Source organism: Nicotiana tabacum, chromosome 24 (assembly GCF_000715075.1).
Source record: "Nicotiana tabacum cultivar K326 chromosome 24, ASM71507v2, whole genome shotgun sequence".
Classification (NCBI taxonomy): domain Eukaryota; kingdom Viridiplantae; phylum Streptophyta; class Magnoliopsida; order Solanales; family Solanaceae; genus Nicotiana; species Nicotiana tabacum.
In genome coordinates this window covers 31,160,012-31,182,266 of record NC_134103.1, presented here as the reverse complement: position 1 = coordinate 31,182,266, position 22,255 = coordinate 31,160,012, and the positions used below count along the sequence as shown (strand labels likewise).

At 34.5% G+C, this 22,255-nt stretch overlaps 2 protein-coding genes across 2 annotated transcripts; both read left to right on the top strand.

Moving 5' to 3' along the window:
- Nucleotides 1-8,803: 8,803 nt before the first annotated feature.
- Nucleotides 8,804-17,549, top strand: LOC107832594 (actin-related protein 2/3 complex subunit 1A-like). Its single transcript, XM_016660452.2, has 16 exons — nucleotides 8,804-9,024; nucleotides 9,127-9,208; nucleotides 10,371-10,456; nucleotides 10,955-11,031; nucleotides 11,708-11,802; nucleotides 12,632-12,701; nucleotides 13,341-13,410; nucleotides 14,257-14,330; nucleotides 14,420-14,462; nucleotides 15,525-15,606; nucleotides 15,820-15,908; nucleotides 15,991-16,076; nucleotides 16,665-16,728; nucleotides 16,924-17,018; nucleotides 17,130-17,188; nucleotides 17,277-17,549. The coding sequence occupies exons 2-16, from the start codon at nucleotides 9,139-9,141 to the stop codon at nucleotides 17,339-17,341; spliced, it is 1,125 nt and encodes a 374-aa protein (XP_016515938.1). The 5' UTR covers nucleotides 8,804-9,024; nucleotides 9,127-9,138; the 3' UTR covers nucleotides 17,342-17,549.
- A 1,829-nt stretch (nucleotides 17,550-19,378) lies between these two features.
- LOC142178089 (uncharacterized) lies at nucleotides 19,379-19,875 on the top strand. Its single transcript, XM_075247416.1, has 2 exons — nucleotides 19,379-19,606; nucleotides 19,699-19,875. Exons 1-2 carry the CDS (start codon nucleotides 19,379-19,381, stop codon nucleotides 19,873-19,875), a joined length of 405 nt encoding a protein of 134 aa, XP_075103517.1.
- The last annotated feature ends 2,380 nt before the right edge of the window (nucleotides 19,876-22,255 follow it).

Below are 22,255 nucleotides of genomic sequence, written 5' to 3'. Positions count from 1 at the left end.
AACTTGCTCTGATACCAATTGTTAATTTGAGTGCCTTTCTAAATTACTAAAGAACTTGGTTCTTTACCTTACTCCTTAAGCGTAAGTGAAATAAACAGTAAAATAAATACAATAATTTTTACCTGAAAAATTACCCGGGTCAAAGGTGCAAAAATCACGACCTACCACGTAAGATTTTAACTTCAACTTCACTAAAACAAATGAGCCAAATGTATCCATTACAAGACATGTGAATCAATACCCTCCAGTTCTCCTACTTTAACTATTTGACTTACAAGTTACTCAAACTTGCAAACTCAAACAATTACTCCAACTCATTGATTATGTATGACACTTGATTACAACTCGATTTCCTAAAACACATTCACTAACTAACTCAAAAAGAACACTAAGACTAGTAATCGACTTGAGTGTTGAAAATTTAGTTTCACGGTTGATGTGCAAAAGGATGGTGTCCACAGTCCAAAAAGATAGTATTTAAGTTTACTAAGCTCGGAGATATTTTAGGAATCCTATGCATAGTCAACTTCTCATTTGATAGGACGCCTACAGTTTCAAGGACTCCACCATTCTTGTAACTCTTGTCTATCACTTATGCAAGTATATCTTCTTGGACAACGACCCTTATCACGTTAGCAACCTTCTTCCACCAAACTCGGACTCGAGTAACTTTTTAAAAAAATTACTGCCTTGTAAGAACCTTCAACAACGACCTTGAGGACCTGATTCTTAGAGCATTTCATCAGCTAACTTGAGGACTTGGTTCTTAGAGTATTTCCTCTGGACAAACTTTGTTAATCATCAAAATCCCAATACTCAACAAAATCAAACATCAAATAACTTGTGTAATTAAAAGTAGCAACTGTTATTTTAGGATGCACCTAGACATAAGAGAGGGGATGAATGTGTTGTACCCAATTTTTGCGAGTCAAAGAACCTGGTTCTTTGGATGAACTATTTTGACACAAAACTGAAAGTGAAATATGGAAATATAATAATACAACAATATTTACGTGAAAAATCTCTTTGCTCAAGGAGTAATTAAAAACCATGACCTATCCTAGTAAGATTTACCTCAAAACTTCACTAACTTCAAAGAGTGGTTTTAGATTACAACTCAATAACCAAATGGACTAACTCTAGTACCTTACTCCTACAATCAACCCAATTGTAGCTAAGCTTTAGGTTACAACTCTATAACCAAGGAGACTAACTCTAGTACCCTTCTACAACCAACTCAATTGTGGTTACCCATTTCTAAATTAACTCTAGTTTAGAAAGTAAAAACAAACTCTTCAGAGTTTGATCACCTACGTTTATACTTTTCAAAAGCAAAATAGGTTACAATATAAGAACAATCGACTCAAACTAAACAACTAAAGAACTTCAGCAACTTCGTTTTCTAGACCTGATTCTTCAGTTGAGCAGCTTGAATCCTTGAAAGCACCTTCTTGGTATGAATGATATTTTCTTTGTATGATTCTCTATATTTGTGCGGAATAGCGTTAGTTTCAATAACAACAACGTGATGCTTTATATAGACATGAGGCTGGATGAAATCTTTCTCCAATTTATGCTCCAAAATCTAAAGGAAATCGGGTACTTTACAATTACTGATTTTGTTTTAAACAACAACTATAAAGATGACTTTCTCCCCAATGTAAGCACCAAACTAATGGTGGGCTTCTACACATCGGGCCATTAACAGGGCCCAATAATTAGTGAAACGTAGGAATTGCACTAAGTAGTCAGTCTTCACCTTGTTATTTAAGTTATATTTATTTTTTTTTCAAATTATTTAACTAGTAGCCAATTTTAATAAATTTTAGACAAAATTCTTTTGTGTCCGTATATTCCTTTTCTTCTACTCCTCATCCCCTCCTCCTCCTCTTCCTTTTTCTTCATTTCAATTTTGGCTTCTAAATTTTGGATATGTAATGCGCTATATGTCATTGTTTACAGTTTAAAATATCCAATATTAGCTCTTAATATTACCTTTTAAATTTTTTTGGACTTTTCATAAAGTTAAACTTTTTATCTTCCAATAACTTCTCCTTATTGGGTAATTTAGGCGCATCATTTTTATCACTGAAGTTTATTTGTTTATACCGTTTTGTGCAATTGCCTCGTAGATAGTTTCATACTGTTAATTGCATGTTTTCATTAGTTTTTATTTTCTCCATTTACTAGTAAGTTTTTCCATTTTTATTGTAGAAATTTTAGCATTTTCTAATTATTTTGGGATACATTAATTGATTGTGGAGATTTGAGTATTGGTATTATGAATTCATGGCTATTTTCCGACACACATTATATTTGAAGTTAGTCAAAATGTCTGATGTTTTGCTTTGGTAGGCCAAATTTCAGTCATGTATGTCTGAAGTTTGCTTTCACTAGAAACATGCCAAGATTTCAGAAACTTTATATGCAATTTTCTCAACTTATTACATATCTGAAGTTGATTCTGAAGTGGCTAAACTTGCAAGAATTTAATAAACTTCGGCCATACCTTAAATACTGGTCGCTATCTGTGCACTTCGATTTCTGCCCGTCGAAGGCCACCATCGGAGCCCAAGTTTGGAAACTGGTTTTATTTGGGAATAAAAATAATCGCTCTCAAAATAATAGTCGAAAAATGTATATTTTGTGTGTGTGTATATATATATATTATGTATGTTATATATAAAAATTATATAAATTTTATAATATTTTTCGGTTACAAAATATAAATAGTTTCTGGCGCGGGCTTAAATTGAAAAAAGTCCATTTTTGTTATACGAGAAATCAAATTATGTTGGATGTCTACTCTTCCTCCATGATCTTTTCAAATGCTTAATGACATATTTTTATTCACTTTTCATGCCTATATAAAGGCCTTGTAATAGATAGAAAAAAACACACAATTGAAGAAGAAATAAGAATCTCTCTTTCTCTCTTTCTCTCTATATCTCTTAGCTTGTTTTTCCTTATTCGCTATTGTTATTTTGAGTTATATTTATAACACGTTATTAGCACGATTGTCACCTTCATTTTCACAATCACATCCTAGTTGTGTTCGATTCTCCTTCAGGTATATTACTATATATTCTTTTAGTGTATGGTAATATATATGCACCAATATGCTATTTATTAATAAATTCATATACTGTTAAGAATTTATTTTAGTTGATCATATTACTGAAGTTCTCTTACCTTGCTTATTGTTAAAGAAAATATAAGATATAGATCTTAAGTACGTTAAACTAACAAAAATAATTTAATAAATATGTGTGGACTTGCGTAGAGCAAAACTTATCTTCAAGATATTCTACAAAAATAGAATAGTATAACCAAGGTGACAAAGTAATTATTGTACATACTAGTTTAAATTACTTTACAATTGATGAAAAGTAATATTTGAATACATTCACTCTTATCACCGTATATGGTTATTCCTCAAATCCACGTTTATAATAAATTGCTTTTCATTTACCATACTAAATATATCTCTTTGTGTTTATTCATATACTCCATAATTCTTGTTTATATGACATATATATTATATGTTACTTACACTTCTTAATTAGTTGTCTGATTTATTTTTACAAGTATATTTTTATTGAAAATTATTTTTATTCGTTCTAACCCATTTACTTTTGTGATTAATTTCAATATGTCAAACTTGTCAAAGCTTGAATTCGTGGCACTAGACATTGTTGGGAAGAATTATTTATCATGGGTCCTTGATGCTGAAATTCACCTTGACGCTAAAGGTCTTGGAAATACTATTATACAAGAAAATGAAGCATCATATCAGGATAAAGCGAAGGCCATGATTTTCCTTCGTCATCATCTACATGAAGGGTTAAAAACTGAATATTTAACTGTAAAAGATCCACTTGAGTTATGGATTAATTTGAAGGATCGATATGACCACCTAAAACTTACGGTATTACCGAAAACTCGGTATGAGTGGATACATTTAAGGTTGCAAGACTTTAAAATCGTAAGTGAGTATAATTCGGCTATCTTTAAAATAAGTTCTCTATTAAAATTATGTGGAGACACTATCACAGATGAGAACTTATTAGAAAAATATTTTCTACTTTTTACGCTTCAAATGTGGTGCTACAACAACAATACCGTGAAAAAGGTTTTAAGAAATATTCTGAGTTAATCACATGCCTACTTGTGGCAGAGCAGAATAATACTCTATTAATGAAAAATCATGAATCCCGTCCCACTGGGTCAACACCATTCCCGGAAGTGAATGTTGTAGCAGCATATGATAAGTCTGAAAGAAAATAAAATAATTACCGTGGTCGTGGATATGGTCGTAGACGTGGACGTGGCAGGGGACGAAACAATTATCGCCATTATGGTGGAAATAAACAGGAGAACAATAAGGGTTCTCAAATTAATCCTTCAAAAGGTAAAATTAGTATGTGTCACCGATGTGGTATGAAAGGTCATTGGGCACGCATTTGTCGTATGCCAGATTATTTTGTCAAACTTTATCAAGCCTCCCTTAGAAAGAAAGAAAATAATGTGGAGGCACACTTGACCTTTCAAAATAATGATGATGAAGCAGGTCCCTCAAACAAATATGATACCGAGGCACATCTTGCATACAAAGATGATGATTTTGGAGGCCTAGCAAATATTACTCATTTAGAAGCTGGAGACTTCTTTGAGGATATTGACTGAAGAACTAATCATCTTATTGGGAATGAAGCTATAATAAAAGTTGTCATTTTGTTATGTTTGTAACTAGTTTATTTTTCTTAAGTGTATTTTCCTAATGTATCATGTGTTGCTAGTTTCTACATTCCTAATGTATTTCTTAATATATATTTTGTTTGTCTTTCATATTTCTTATAATGTACTTTTTGATTATAAAAATTTCCCGGTCTTCATTTGGACTCAAGATTAATAAAGATGATATATATCTTCTGGATAGTGCTACAACACATACTATTTTAAGAGATGAGAGATATTTCTCTTATTTGGTAATGAAAGAAGCCAATGTTAATACAATATCCGGTAGTACAAAATTAATTGAAGATTCTGGAAGAGCCAATTTATTACTACCGGGAGGAACAAATTTGGCTATTGATGAAGCACTATATTGTAGTAAATCTCAAAGAAACTTATTAAGTTTCAAAGATATTCGCCAAAATGGCTACCATATTGAGACTACAAGTGATGAAAATATTGAATTATCTTTATATTACTACAATAATGTCTGGTAAGAAATATGTGCTTGAAATGTTACCTGCTCTTTCCTCCGGCTTATACTACACAAGTATTAGCAGGATTGAAATGCATGCCATAGTAAATGAAAAGTTTACTAATCAAGATAATTTTATTATTTGGCATGACCGATTGGGTCATCCTGGTTCTACTATGATGCGTAAAATAATTGAGAATTCACATGGACATTCAATGAAGAACCAAAAGATTCTTCAATTTAAAGAATTCTCTTGTGCTGCATGTTCTCAAAGCAAATTAATTATTAGACCATCAACTATTAAAGTTAGGATGGAATCTCCTACGTTTCTAAAACATATACATGGTGATATATGTGGGCCCATTCACCCTCCGTGTGGATCATTAAGATATTATATGGTTTTGGTGGATGCATCTACAAGATGGTCACATGTGTGCTTACTATCAACTTGCAATATGGCATTTGCGAGATTATTGGCTCAAATAATAAAGTTAAGAGCACAATTTTCAGATTATGTAATTAAGACAATTCGTCTTGATAATGCTGGTAAGTTTACATCCCAAGCCTTTAATGATTATTGTATATCAACTGGGATAACAATTGAGCATCCGGTTGCTCATGTTCATACATAAAATGGTTTAGCGGAATTATTGATCAAACGCCTCCAATTAATTGCTAGACCAATGCTTATGAGAACACTTCCCATTTCAGTATGGGGTCATGCAATTTACATGCAGCAGCACTTGTGCGGATAAGGCCCACAAGTTATCATAAAATCTCCCCATTGCAATTGGCTTTTGGTCAGGAGCCAAATATTTCTCATCTTAGAATCTTTGGTTGTGCGATATATGTTCCAATTGCTCCACCACAACACACAAAGATGGGTCCCCAAAGAAGGTTGGGAGTATATGTTGGGTATGAATCTCCTTCTATTATAAAATATCTGGAGCCTATGACTGGAGATTTATTTACACCAAGATCTTCTGATTGTCATTTTGATGAATCAGTATACCCAATATTAGGGGAAAAAAATAAGCAACTGAGAAAGGAGATAGATTGGAATGTATTATCACTATCTCATTTAAATCCTTGAACAAATCAATGTGAACAAGAGGTTCAAAAGATAATTCATTTGTAAAATATTGCAAATCAACTGCCAGATGCATTCACTGACCTACCAAGGGTGACTAAGTCACATATTCCAACTGCTAATGCTCCAATTCGAGTGGATATCCCGGTAGGATAATTAATTAAAGCAAATGAGTTTAAACCACGCTTGAAACGTGGTAGACCTATCGGTTCTAAGGATAAAAATCCTCGAAAAAGAAAAGAAGCAAATGATCAAAGTGATCATAATACAGAGGTAGTGACTCAAGAAGAGCACAAAGACATAACAAATGATAAAACCTTAAGGGAGATTCAGGTACCTAAAAATAATAAGAATGGAGAGATCTCAATAAGTTATGTCTCAACGGGAAAAAGATGAAACCGAAATAATATTGTTATCGATAACGTTTTTGCTTATAATATCGCTATTGAAATAATGCAACAAGATGAGGATTTTGAACCAAAATCTGTTGATGAATGTAGACAGAGAAATGGTTGGCCAAAATGGGAAGATGCTATCCAGGCATAATTAACTTCACTTGCGAAACGTGAAGTTTTTAGGTCTGTAGTCCAAACACCAAATGGTGTTAAGCCTGTTGGCTATAAATGGATTTTTGTACGTAAAAGGAATGAGAAAAATGAGGTACAAAGATATAAGGCACGCCTTGTTGCACAAGAATTTTCACAAAGGCCTGGTATCGATTATGAAAAGACGTATTCTCATGTTATGGATGCTATAACATTCCGTTATCGCAGTAGTTTTGTTGTCCATGAAAAGCTTGACATGCATTTAATGGATATGGTTACAACCTACCTTTACGGCTCACTTGATAATGAGATATACATGAAAATTCTCCAGGGATTTAAAATGCCTGACGCACATAATTCGAAGTCCCGTGAAATATTTTCAATCAAATTGCAAAGATCTTTGTATGGTCTAAAGCAATCAGGTAGAATGTGGTATAACCGCCTTAATTAGTATTTATTAAAGGAAGGTTATATAAATGATACCATTTGTCCATGTGTTTTTATAAAGAAAACAACATCGGAGTTTGTTGTACTTGCTGTATATGTTGATGACATAAACCTTATTGGAACTCCTACAGAACTCCCAAAGGCAATTGATTATTTAAAGAAGGAATTTGAGATGAAAGATCTCGGAAAAATAAAATTATGTCTTGGTTTGCAAATTGAACATTTGGCAAACGGGACTTTTGTTCATCAATCCGCCTACGTAGAAAAGGTATTGAAACGGTTTTACATGGATGGAGCACATCCATTAAGTACTCCGATGATTGTTCGATCACTTGATGTGAATAAGGACCCGTTCCGACCTCAAGAAAAGAATGAAGAACTTCTTGATCCTGAAGTACCATATCTTAGTACAATTGGTACACTTATGTATCTTGCTAACACTACAAGGCCTGACATAACTTTTTCAGTTAATGTCTTAGCAAGATATAGTTCTGCTCCTACAAGGAGACATTGAAATGGAATCAAACACATATTGCGGTATCTAAAAGGGACTATCGATATGGGATTATTTTATGGCAATGATTGCAGTTCCGATCTTTTTGGTTATGTCAATACTGGGTATTTATTCGACCCACACAAGGCTCGATCTCAAACAGGCTATGTGTTTACATAAGGAGGCACTGCCATATTTTGGCGATCGACTAAGCAATCAGTAGTGGCTACTTCATCTAATCATGCTGAGATAATTGCTATTCATGAAGCAAGTCGAGAGTGTGTATGGTTGAGGTCTATAATACACCTTATTCGAGATAAATGTGGTTTGAAGTGTGATAAATTACCCACAATTTTGTATGAAGACAATGCAGCATGCATAGCCCAATTGAAAGAAGGATTCATAAAAGGGGATAGGACAAAGCACATTTCATCAAAGTTATTTTTCACACATGATCTTCAAAAGAATGGTGATATCAATGTACAACAGATCCGTTCAAGTGATAATATGGCTGATTTGTTCACCAAATCTCTACCGACGTCAACCTTCAAGAAACTAGTGTACAAGATTGGGATGCGAAAGCTCAAGGATGTGAATTGATGCTCTCATAAGGGGGAGTTAATACGTGTTGTATACTTTTTCCCTTACAAGGTTTTGTCCCACTGAATTTTCCTTGCAAGGTTTTTAACGAGGCAACCAAAATGCGTATTTCTAAACATGTGTACTCTTTTTCCTTCATTATGATTTTTTTTTCCATAGGATTTTTTCCTAATAAGGTTTTAGCGAGTCACATTATCTATGGACATCAAGGGGAGTGTTATAAGAGAAATCAAATTATGTTGGATGTCTACTTTTCCTCCATGATCTTCTCAAATACTTAATGACATATTCAATGACATATTTTTATGCTTAATGACATATTCAATGACATATTTTTATTCACTTTTTATACCTATATAAATACCTTATAATAGATAGAAAAAATATACAAATTAAAAAAAAGTAAGAATATGTCTTCCTGTTGTTCGCTATTGTTATTTTGAGTTATATTTATAACAATTTTATTTTATTTTATTTTTTAACGCAAAACTGATTTTATAACTTCAGTGTAAATGCCGATTCCACTGTTTTCTTTCTTCTTAATCTTCTTCTTTTCCGTCTGATTGAAGCATTTTGGATTCTTGAAATACACTACAAATTTACCAATCGCATTTGGCATTTGTAGATCTCAGTTTTGCAGGTACAGATCCTTCTGTAATTCACCCCTTTTCCCCCTCAGATCTTCCATTTTCACTGAAAATCAATTTTTTGTTGATCCATTATTTTTTTCCTTCTTTTGTAGGCAAATTAATCAATGGCAGCAACTTCAATACATAAGTTTGCTCAGTGCATTACTTGCCATGCTTGGAGTCCCGACCTCTCCAGTACTCTCTTCTCCTTTTCTCCCCTCCATTCCTCATCTCTTTTACCCATCATTTTAATATTTTTTATAACAAGATTAGTATTGAAGTTATATATACTGAGTACTGACTATGTAATGAATTTTTTTACACCAGTAATTTTACATGTTAGCTGTTATAGCTTGTTACTTACAATTTATTCTAGGTTACCAATCAAATGTTATTAAATAGAGTTAGAGCAATTACCTTTTTAGTGTGATGTTATTGCGTAAATAATTTTGCATTGTCAAAGCATAGAACTTAAACTCGATTAGGATTATTGCTAATTCGAATGAATAATTATCATATGGCAACAAAAATTGAATTTTTATGCAGAAGCATCACCGTATTGCTCTGGGGGTGTTTCACTATGGAGTTCGGATTTTTACAGCAAAAAATTCATGTTTTTTGCCTATGTTCAAGTGGGTTGCACATACATGTCATTTTCTTTCCTTTTTCTTTTATTTACTTTTGAGTAGGATGAGTTCATTTTTACCTTTTTCTAGTGATTTTGCTCCACTAGAATGGTCATGGCAGTGGTGGAGCTATGTAGAGCCAAGGGTTCAATTGAATCCCATTCGTCATAGAATAAAAATGATTTTTTTTGAGAATGTTAATTTTTTTTTGTTTTTGAGAATGTTAATTTTTTTTTTTTGACGGTGAGAACAAAATGATTTTTTCGGTTATTTGTATATCCTCTTGACATAAGGGAAGATTCCAATCTAGTGGCAAAGAGGGTTAAAAAATTACTTTAGTGTAAGGTTCAAATCCCAATTGTAACATTATAATATCTTATTAATCCCCTTGTATAAATTTCTAGCTCCGCCACTGGGTCATGGAATGCAAGGTTTGGCAATTGACAATCGTTGTTTGCACCCATTGCTTTCCATTCCAACTATATGTATAGCATATAGAACGAAACTATAATGATAAATAGGTATTTATGCTAAATTTGCAAGTATTGCCACGGAGGAGTTGATTGAGTGCAGTGATTTAGGCATCCAATAATTTAAAATTCTGAATCTGCATGTGAGAGTGGTGCTTTAATGTATACAAAGTATGTTTTGTGTGTAGTGTTTTTTTCTATGTATTGTTATTTTTAGGAAGGAGAAAGAGTTGCTAATGCCTGTATAACTTGTTTCTGTAGTGATTGCACTTTGTCCTAACGATAGTGAAGTACATATATATAAACTATCCGAGGACAAGTGGGAGAAGGTCCATGTTCTTCAAAAGGTAAATATAGTCTTAAATCATTGCTTCATGTTATTAAATTGTTCAAAGGTCAAAATATCGGTGGTGTCTGGTGGCTTGGCCAAACAGGCTCTTAATCTCATTGCAAATTATACTCCCCCCTCCCCCCCCCCCTATACTTTTTATATTTTATCCTAAAGATAGCCAAGTATTTGGATAAGGGAGCTATTTTACAACAGCAATAAAGCCTGTTGCTCTCCTTCAATTTTAGCTTCTAAGGTCTATCTGCGTGCTGTTGAAAATTTTGGAGAACTTTTCTTTCATGTTATTTGGTAATTTTTTATAAAATGACCACGATTAGAAAATTGAAATTTAAGGAAGAGAAAAACTCTATATGATTTGGTAATCTATGTCCATTCCCATACTTTTTTACTTATCCATTATTTATCTTCTATAATCATATCTCAGTGTTATGTTTTATTCTCATTCCATTTTACAACGTTTTCATTTATTTGTTTCTTATGTTTCTTGATGCTGCAGCATGACCAAATTGTGTCCGGTATAGATTGGAGTTCAAGATCCAACAAAATAGTTACTGTTTCTCATGATCGAAATTCGTAAGTGACTATCCACCTTTGAGTTTTTAGAGTTTGATATCATTAAGTAGGTGATAGCTGTAAGTTTTTCATTTTACATTGTGGCTTTTTTGTCCTACAAGGAGCTTCTCCCTTGTTTTTTTGCTTTTTTATTTTTTAATTTGTTAAATCTGACCTCAGGGAGGCTCTCTAATTAGAAGGAACATTAGGCCTGAGAAGTACTTCAAACTACCAGTATTCAGTAACATCCTTCAATTGTTTGGTGGCAGTAATCCATTGTTCGTATTAATTTTTGTGAAGGTTAAGACCAGTTTTTAAGGTGCATCTATAGAAGCCATTTCACCAAATGGGGCTATAATATCTTTCTTTTGCTTTTCCTAGTAGAGCATTGACATATTTCTTTTGACAAAACTATATGGTTAACAAAGCTACAAAGTTGGTTTTGTTCGGTATAACACATTTGTAGTCAGATCATTCTGTAATTTATCGCCTTTAATCTTGATTCTCTTTAGTGTGTGTGCAATGGTTAAGTTTGACTTGACAAAGATTAAGGTAATATGGACGGAGTGCGGAAAAAAAAGAGAGGATGAAAGGGGTGTGTGTGTGTGAGGGAGGGAGGGAGGGCTTGTTCTATGATTGCACAATGTGGGTTATCTAGTATGAATTTATGTGCTGAAGAGAATAATATTCTCTGTAGATATGTTTGGAACCAAGAAGCGTCAGGGTGGGTTCCTACTCTGGTTATTCTCAGGCTAAATCGTGCAGCACTTTGTGTGCAGTGGAGTCCAAAAGGTATTCAACTCCGTCTTAAATCTTTGTCTTTCTGTATGCTCTTCTTTTTCTGTTTTGATGAAGTAAATAAATTCTATTAAAATTTGCAGTAAGACAGTGCATCTGATTTCAAAAGTCTGAATATACAATCCATGATCAGAGACTACTCTTGGAAAACATTATTAAATTCTAACATCTTTTCTAGCTTAAAACAACTATTCAACATTATTGAAAGTCAACTCTATTTTTGAGTTCTCGAATAACTTCCTTTTCCCGTTAAAGCATCTTAGAGTTCTTTCTTTCCACAAAAACCACCAAATACATGCTGGTATGGTATCTGATACACTCCTTTTGCATTTGTTCAACCCCCTTCTCCTCCAGACAAGCAATACATCATTCGTTGTCCTGGGAATTACTCACATTACCTCATAGATGCATAGGAACATATTCCACAATAGAGAAGCCACTGACCGGTACATAAAAAGATGATTTGTGTGTCTTCTGTGTCTCTTTACACATACGACATCAGTTACAAGTTTGTAGACCCCTCTTCTGCAAGATGTTCTATGTCAAAATGGCTTCACGTATATGGCTTAACCTCTTTTTATGTGTTCTTATTTGTCTCATTTTATTCTGAATTTATTAACTTCAGAAAACTCAGTCATCAATATTCATCTTATTTTATTTTCGAAGTGTACACGTTACACAGTTTAAAAACTTTTATTACAGAGTCACAGACGATGTGCAACTGGGCTCATTTTTAATCTTCTATCAAGCTAGCATATTTCTGACATGAAACCATGAACTTGCTTCAGTTTTTTTCATTAGCCTAATTAAATTTTTCTTGCAGAAAACAAGTTTGCTGTTGGAAGTGGGGCTAAAACTGTTTGTATATGCTACTATGAGCAAGAAAATAACTGGTAATATTACTTCTCCGTCTGATAGTTGAACAAGTTAAATCCTTAGCAAACGCGGTGGAGAAAGAATGACATGCACAGATGGTTTTGTATGTGTAAATGCTACCATATGTCTTAGAATTGGGGTCACATTAGTTAGATGCATGAGTTTCATCATTCACATTCAGTAAACTATAGAATGGGCTTCTATTGAAGTTGTTCATACTGTAGCATCACCGAAATCTTGCCTTTTTAGACTAAGCAGTTTTTCTTGGCTGGTATTTCACTCTTAGTTTGTTGATGTAGTTTATCTGGTTACTGCACAGGACATTGCTAGCTGTGAATTTAGTATTCTGTCAATCCATAGGTATACACCAGCCAAGCTTTATGATTAAGGATGAACAAAAAAAGCCCCACTCCTGATGGTGTAGTTTATGTGGTTCATGCGTAGGACAATGTTATATGTGAACTTGGTATGCTGTCAATCCATAGGTGTAGACAAGCCAAACTTTATGACTAAAGATGAACAAAAAAACCTCTATGACGGTGAAAGATATACTGACATCTAGCTTTACACATTAGCTAACACTTATACTAGTCATTATGTGTGGAGTAACGATCTTTTACAGGAACATGTCTAATTTTATCTTTATTTTTTCACAGGTGGGTGAGTAAGCTAATCAGGAAAAGGCATGATTCATCTGTAACAAGTATTGCCTGGCATCCGAATAATGTGCGTCTGTTTCTCTATATATTATATTGCATCACGTAACAGCAAAAGAATACCCTGACATTCATTTTAATAGTTGCATTTTTGTTTTGCAAAATATTTTCAACGAAGGATGTGAGGACTATTCTTTCTCTCAGCTTGCAGCTCTGTCATTTTGAGTATTCCATTATTGCCGAACAGTTGCTATGAATTTATTGACACAAACTTAAGTAACCTTACAATCCTCACGGAAATTCCCATATATCTCTTTCTCTTTTAGTAATATTTGAAGTTGAAAACTGCCCTAAATGCTGGAATATTGCTTTCCAAGCTTAACTTAAGGAAATGCCTCAGAGTTGATGGTCTGGTTCCTCTTTGTTTTTTTCCTTTTTGTTCCCTTAATCAGTGGAAGCAAAACTGGTCATGACTAATTATAGCGTAGAGTTAACTGGAAGAAGGTAATGTTGCTTATTAAATAAAACGTAAATGTGATCTTGAAATGAAATTTAAGGGCCCGCTGACTGCTGACATAGGAGATATTATCTTATCACCAATCTCTCTTGATGTTAATGCGAGGAGTATTTTGAGCTCCTATGACCTGTCATAGATCTCAGCTAATAAAACTTCGGAATATGTGATATATCATCCATTTTGTTGATACTTTATGCGGCCCATTCGTATTGATCCCTATAACAAAGCTAACTTTACTTGTTTTGGCCCACTGCCAATTCTTGGTAAATCTTATGTTTTGCGTCAAGATAATTGTTGAACTAAATGTTGATACATTTGCTACTATAGGTTCAGTGGCTTTATTTAATTATAAGGGTTAGCTAGTCTATTAACTGAACTTTTGGTAAAATATTCCTGCAGATTCTCCTAGCAACAACGTCCACTGATGGTAAATGTCGAGTATTTTCAACATTCATTAAAGGTGTCGATGCAAAGTATGTTTAACAAAATTGTGTTCTCTCCATTCAGTTAGATTTCTTCAGTATTGTCACGGTTTCTTATAATTACTCACTCAATGAATCAGGGACTCTGCAATGGGGAATTCTGCGGATACCAAATTTGGAGAGGTCTGAATCTTATCTTATTTAACCCTGCTTATCCAATTCTATGTTTCTTTATGTTCAAAGAAATATGTTGCTCATATCTTACCCTTAACAAGTTTGTTTTAAATACCCTCCCTCGGTCCTTAGAAGAGAACCTCATAAATATACTAACTTATTCACTGGGAAAGTAAATTATGATCTTAAAACCTGGAGGGCATAACTTTTGTGTTTGACTGAATAAGAGTTCTTTCTCTTGCCAACTGAAGTACTGAACAGTTTCAGATTGATTTGTATTGAAAGCAAAAGAAGTTGACCTTCACTTACTTTCCTGTGGAAAGCAGAAAGTCAAAGGCTTACATCTGAAACATCAGATACTTTATAAACCGGGAACAGAAGGAATAAGGCACACTGACACTTCATGGGCATGGAGCAGATCCAACTTCTGGCTACAAAAAGAAAGTAGCTAGCATCCAAAATCTGAACTCTCTTCTTATAACTATTTGTGGTTTTAAACTATCCCAACCTTTAAAAGCTGTATGATTCTACTCTTCTGTCCATGTGCGAAGTTTCCTATCCAGATACAATTCTGACTATTTTGGCAAGTCGAGTGTCGGAGAGAAAATTGCTAAAATAGTTTCCCATGCCTCATTGTTGAATAAATATTATTCCATGCAGCTTTGAATTCAAACTGTTTTTCTATCCTAGTCTTATTGTTTTCATACTCTTGATGTGCTTTCCTCCTTTCTGTGTTGATATTACTTTAGCCCTTGCAATAACATGTATTTTCTGTGCTTTTAACTGTTTTTAATACAGTAACATTTCTTCATTCGATTCGGTTGATTGGCAGCACCTATTAACAGGCTATCTCAAAGCTTGACAGTGACATGTGGTACTAATAGAGGATAATCGTTTCTTCTTTTGGAAAATTGTATTTCTTGCACGACAGTGTTCTAAGGAATTGGCTGACAGACATCAGAAAACACTATTCTTATGTTTGTTTTTTAAATTCTAGATGACATTCCTATGTCCTATTTTCATTATATGTTCATAGAAAGAGTAATATATCTTTTATTCATATTAATGCAGCAAATTGTCCAGCTTGATCTCTGCTTTTGCTGGGCTTTTGGTGTCAGATGGTCCCCAAGTGGCAATACCTTAGCATATGTAGGTCAGATATTCCTTTCTTTGCTTCTTCGGCTTATGCATTAATTTTGGATTAGATTTGACACTGCTTCAACTATCTCATTTTGGTTGCAGTCGCTTACTGTGTTTGTTTGCTCAATTGTTCTATTTTTATTTTACTTGGTTTTAGCCTAAGTTCCCACATTTTCCCATGTAATATACTAATGCAGCTTAGATGTTGGGTATTGGATGATCTCAGGTCATAACTCAATGATATACTTTGTTGATGAAGTTGGTCCCTCTGCTGCAGCACAAAGTGTAGCAATCCGCGATTTGCCTCTTCGTGATGTGGGTCAGAATCCTATCTCATTTATACTTTTGTCTTTTTCAGATCTTAATATTTGTTGTTTAATCAGGACTTCTCTTGCAGGTGTTGTTCCTTTCTGAAAGGATGGTTGTTGGTGTGGGATTTGATTGCAATCCAATGGTATTTGTGGCAGATGAGAGTGGACTCTGGTATGTTGAATATCTGGAACTTGAAAGGCTTGCTTTCTTTACTGGTCTCTATTATTTCTTTTTTTCCTTTTTTTTGGGGGGGGGGCGGGGTGGGGTGGTTTGGGGGTTGCTTTAGTGCCTCTACTGATAATTGTTTAGAGTGGTGTGACTCATTACTGTTCGTTCCTATGAGCTTCAAACTACATCCATTCTTCATTTTCTATGGAAAATTGCCTATTTAGTTTTAAGGACATGTTGAAATGCTTGGAGAAGTGTAAGTTATGTAGTGAGAATTTTTCACTCTCCCTTTTTTCTTCTTGAAGCTTTGCTTTTCCCACTTGAGTGCTGGTAATTTACTCGATTAGATGTAGTAGTACTCCAATTAAACCCAAACTAAAAATGCCGTATGTTTGATAGACTCAGGTATAGGGTGTATCCAACTTTCAGCAAGTTTTTATTTTATTTTGAAGGATCTACATGAAATACCTATGCCAGTATCAGTAATGTAAACTCTGTTATCTAGTGCCTCTAGAGGTGAACTGTTGTGAAATCTTCAATCTACTTTACTATTGAGGAGGTAATTAACTAAATTTGTTTTTTATGCTTCAGGAGTTTCTTGAGATTCCTTGATGAGCGGAAAGCAGCGTCTTCAAGTGCCAAATATGGATCACAGGTACTTATTCCAAGAACTGGCTAGTCCTGAAATAATCTACCTTCAAACTTCATTGACGGGCTAGAGCAGTGCACTTGTACAGCTATTCCGTGACCTTATTATAACCTATGCCTAGTGTATTTGGTACTGAGATTTCTTTGTTGTCCAGTTTTATCATGGTTCTTTATCTGTCTCTCTTCTCCATATATTTCACAGTTTTCTGAAGCATTTGGGAAATTCTATGGTCAATCAAAGTATTCAGCCAACAACAATGTTGAGCAGTCAAGAGGCGCTCATGACAACTGTATCAAGTAATATTTCAACATGATCACATTCTTTCATGTCTTCCATGTCAGCCTTTAATAGTTCAGGATCAAATCTTACATCAACACTTTTTTTCTTTTTAATCTTGGGAATTCCAGTTGCATATTACCACTTGCAAAACAGAGAAAATCTAGTGTCACCCGTTTCAGCACTTCAGGTTAGTTTGCATGCACATAAAACTTCATTCTAAAGCAGTCCCTTTTCTGTTATTCGGAGCTTCATGTCAATCCTCGATAACTTTTCAGGACTTGATGGAAAGGTAGTAATATGGGATTTGCAGAAGCAAGAAGATTTATTGGAATATCTATGAACATTTTTGAACTAGCATATATCACCATCTATATGATGTAAAAAAGTTTTTGTTTACTATGTTTTTTATAAGGTATAGTTGAAACAGCTGTATAATAATTGGAACAACACGTGAATTTGTTTATGTAACATGACATCTCTGTTTGTATCTTCTGTGTACTGTGAGCGAATGATAAAAGGAAAAGAAAAGATTTTTCGCTTCATCAAAAGCTATGCTTGATTTTTTCTGAAAGCTGTGATGGGCTAAAGCAAGAATTGTATCCCTCTACACTCCTTTATTTTACTGTTTGTAGTCGGCATTGCTAAATCACTCCTTAAAGGGGTTTGCCCGACTTGATATTTGGTTGAAAAATATTAGTCTGTCTCAGCGAGAACAGAAGTGCATATAGGTGGATATATATCGAGTTTAACTTCTATACACTAATAATGTAAAAGAATTAATCAAGCAAGTTAAATGATAATTACATTTAACTCTCCATAAAAAGTGGGATTATAGCTTGAAAAGTGTGACAAGTTATACGTTATAATAGGTTAATACATATTGATATTTAAAATTGTAGATGTCTATACAAGTCAAACTCAACACGTTATTTTCGACTCAAGGTGGATAAATGAATATTAAAATTCTATCGTGGAATGTGAGGGGACTGAACCGTAGGGATAGGAGAAGGGTGATAAATAGCTTGATCCTTAAATGGAAGGTTGATATTTTTTGTTTTCAAGAGACAAAATTAGAAGGTGATATTACTTGTAAAGTCAAAAAATTATGGGGGAATAAGGGAGTCAAATTTGCACAATTGGGGGCCAGTAAAATTAGAGGGGGTATCCTAATGATGTGGGATAGCAAAGTTTGGGAAGGTGTGTGGATATTGGAGCATTTACCCTAACATGCAAATTTATCTCTCAACTGCTAAACTTTAATTGGCACTTAATAGGGGTTTATGCCCCTAACTGTGACAAAGAAAGGCAAAAGGTATGGTGGGAAATTGGGGCTGCTAGGGGACTATTCGATGGACCATAGGTTTTAGCTGGTGATTTTAACATAGTTAGATTCCTCTCTCAGAAGAGAAAATGTGTAAGAAGCAACCGATCAATGTTAGAACTTTTAGAGTTTATTGATGATATGGAGTTGATTGAACCACAATGGGAAGGGGGTAGCTACACATGGTTTGGGGGAAATAATCAGGAGATGGCATCAAGGATTGACAGGTTTTTGGTGACACAGGATTGGGATGATATGTTTTGAAACATCAAGCAAGAAATCCTACCCAGAGTTGTTTCAGACCACTCTCCACTAGTTTTAAATTGTGGTAACTGGGAGACTACCAAATCTTATTTTAATTTAGAAAATTGGTGGTTAGAGACGAAAGGTTTTAGTGATACAGTAAAGACTTGGAGGACCTCTTTTGACATTATAGGCAGATCAGACTATATTTTAGCAGGGAAGCTGAAAGCTCTCAAAAGCAAATTGAGAGAGTGGAGCCTGGATACCTATGGCAATCTAGAGAAGGAGAAAACTGCTATCTTAAATCAAATTAGTGCACTGGATGACATACAACAACAAAGAAACTTGAATGAAGAAGAGCTCATCATAAAGCAAATCTGAGCAGGGAATTTGAAGAATATGCTAAAAAGGAAGAGATAGCCAGGAGGCAAAGGTCCAAAGCTTTGTGGCTAAAGCAAGATGATATGAACACTAAATTATTTTAAACGGTAGTCAATGCACTTAAGAGAAAGAATAACATTGTCAAACTAATGGTGAAAGGAGTAAGCATTAAAGAATCGGGTGATATTAAAAGAGAGATCATTGACTTTTATCAGAAATTGTACTCCCAAAACAGAGAAATGAAGACCTACTTGTAATATGAACAATTGTCTTACAATATCTAGAGAGGAACAACAGAACCTACAAATTCAATTTGAGGAGGATGAAGTTTTAGAGTGTCTGAAACTTTGTGCAATTGACAAAGCTTTTGGGCCAGATAGATATACAATGTGATTTTTCTTTAAGTGCTAGGCAGTGGTAAAGGCAAGTGTGATGGCTGCAGTTCAAAATTTTTATTCTCAAGAGATGTTTGAAAAACGTTTCAATGCTACTTATGTGGTTCTGATTCCCAAAAAGAATGGAGTAAAAGAGCTTAGGGATTCCAGACCTATTAGCTTAATTGAGAGTATTTACAAGTTGATTTCCAAGATCTTGACTAAAACAGATGCTGTGTTGATTGCAAATGAATGTATAGACTCTAGAATAAAGAAGAAGAAACCAGTAATGATGTGTAAGCTAGACATTTAAAAAGTCTATGACCATGTAAATTGGGATTTTCTACTTGGAGTTCTACATAAGATGGGATTTTGTAGAAAATGGATCAACTGGATGAAGTTTTGTATAAGCACATTGAAATTCTCAATGGCTCTCCTGAAGGTTTCTTCTCTTCTCAGAGGGGATTGAGACAATGTGACCTTTTGTCAGCTTTCTTATTTATCTTAGCCACTGGAAGGACTGAACAACTTGATAAAGACTACACAAAGGAATAGTTGAATTAATAGTTTTAATGTGGCTCAAAATATGCAGACAGACTGGAAATAACTCACTTACAATACGCAAATGATACTTTAGTCCTCTGTGATATACATACGGGTTATTTTGGTCCTTTTTGAAGCTATTTCAGGACTGCACATAAATTGAAGAAAGAGTCAGGTCTTCCCCATAAATGATGTGATCAAAATGCAGCAGAAGGCAGACATACTGGGTGGGGAAATATGAAGCATTCCAACTATTTACTTAGGAATGCCCTAAGGAGCAAAGAGCAAATCCAAAGGCATATATCTGGAGTTATAGAAAGATGTGAGAAAAAATTGCCAAGATGAAAACCTTAGTATCTTTCTCTGGGAGGCAGGTTGATTTTAATAAATTTTGTCTTGGATGCACTCCCTACCTATATAATGTTCCTTTTTTCCCTACCTGTTAGTGTGGAAAAAAGGTTAGATGCACTGAGAAGGAATTTTTCATGGCAGGGCAACAAAGAGAATAAAGGCATTCATTTGGTTTAATGGAAAAACTTGACCATCAAAACAAAGTACTTACAAGTGATAGAGGCTTACTGTAGGAGTTATGTATGGTCTGGTTCTAATGTTATCACAAGAAGATCACTTATGAATTGGGAGAAAATGTGCACACCTAAGAGTGCAGGAGGGCTAAGCCTCATCAACCTGAAACTTTGGAATAAGGCTGCTGCTGCTAAAAATCACTGAGATCTTGCACCTAAGGTGGACAAACTATGGGTTAGGTGAATCTATTACCATTAAATAAAATACCAACAGCTAGATGACATACTAATTCCTCAACAAGCTTCATAGCTGGTCAGAAAGCTGATTGGAGCAAGGGATATAGTGGATCCAAGGCAGACAATGGCTCAAGAAAAATACAGCGTGATCAGACAACTCTACTACCAGATGCTTGGGCAACTACCTAGAGTGGAATAGAAGATCTTCATGTTCAGAAATGAAGCAAGAGCCAAAGCTAAGTTTACTATGTGGATGTTCCTTCAAAACAAATTACTTACAAGTGATAGACTTGTGCAATGGGGTATGCCAGTGGACACAGTCATGTGTCAATTTCATAATGAGAGCAGAAATCATCTCTTTGTGGAATGTGTCTTTGCTCAAAGGATATGGAATAGGGTCCAAATGTGGCTCCACATGTAACCACATGGTCTAAAGATATGGAACCAACATTGGAGATGGGCAATGGATAATGCTAAATGAAAATCTCAAACAGCTGCCGCTTTCAAGATGATATATGCTGAGATAATCCACATGATATGGTGTGAAAGAAACAATCGAGTGTTTGAGAAGACTAGTAGAGATGTAGATGGAATAACAAGAACTATAGCATGCGTATGTAATGTGAGAGCTAATGCTGGAACTAGGAGACTACTGCAGCAGTTAAAATTTTGAATAGTTGTTAGTGTTAGTTGACTTTATAGTTAGATGGTGAGGTGAAAGGTTTAACTGGATATACAGGGAGAGATAGTTACTGTATAGAGAAATCTAACTGAGTTTAAAGTCAGGTGTGGTTTTGTAATGACTCACTTGGTGATTAATAAAAATTCTTTAATTACCAAAAAAAAAAACTTGACCATCAGCAAAAGAGAAGGGGGTTGGGAATCAGAAATTTGAAAAAATAACATAAATGTCTGTTAATGAAATGATTGTGGAGATTCACAAGAGAAGAACAAGCTTTATGGGGCACTGTGATAAAAATAAAGTATGACAAAGAGGGGTTCTGGATGACTAGAGAAGTGACAACTCCTTACGGTGTTAGTTTATGGAAATCTATTAGGATGTTGTGGTTATATCTCAAAGGCAGAGTGAAGTTTCAAGTGAAGGATGACAGGGAAATTTTATTCTGGGAGGATAATTGGTTGGGAAATGACCGTCTAATGGTGATTGTGAGAATGCACAGGAGAAAAATCTATTATTGATGTAATTGTAATACAATGAACCATATTTATAAGTACACATAATATATAACCTACTCCTATTACCTATAAGACTAATTAGATATATATTCACATAACTATTCTAATCACATAGATATTCTAACACTCTCCCTCAAGCTGGTGCATACAAATCATATATACCAAGCTTGTTACATATATAACTAATACGAGGACCAGTGAGGGACTTGGTAAAAATATCTGCAAGCTAATCATTTGACTTCACAAACTTCGTAGTAATATCTCCTGAGAGTATCTTTTCCCTGACGAAGTAATAGTCAATCTCAATATGTTTAGTTCTCTCATGGAACACTGCATTCGATGCAATATGAAAGACAACTTGATTATCGCACACAAGTTCCATTTGGCCGATCTCACCAAATTTTAACTCCTTGAGCAACTGTTTAATCCAAACT

Excerpts from the sequence above, each read along its gene's own strand:
- LOC107832594 (XM_016660452.2), top strand. The coding sequence starts at position 9,139 with ATGGCAGCAACTTCAATACATAAGTTTGCTCAGTGCATTACTTGCCAT. Across the intron at positions 13,411-14,256 it reads TTGCCTGGCATCCGAATAAT|ATTCTCCTAGCAACAACGTC; the intron begins GTGCGTCTGTTT and ends ATATTCCTGCAG. Across the intron at positions 15,909-15,990 it reads GCGATTTGCCTCTTCGTGAT|GTGTTGTTCCTTTCTGAAAG; the intron begins GTGGGTCAGAAT and ends CTTCTCTTGCAG.
- LOC142178089 (XM_075247416.1), top strand. The coding sequence starts at position 19,379 with ATGGCTGCAGTTCAAAATTTTTATTCTCAAGAGATGTTTGAAAAACGT. Across the intron at positions 19,607-19,698 it reads GAATAAAGAAGAAGAAACCA|AAAATGGATCAACTGGATGA; the intron begins GTAATGATGTGT and ends GGGATTTTGTAG.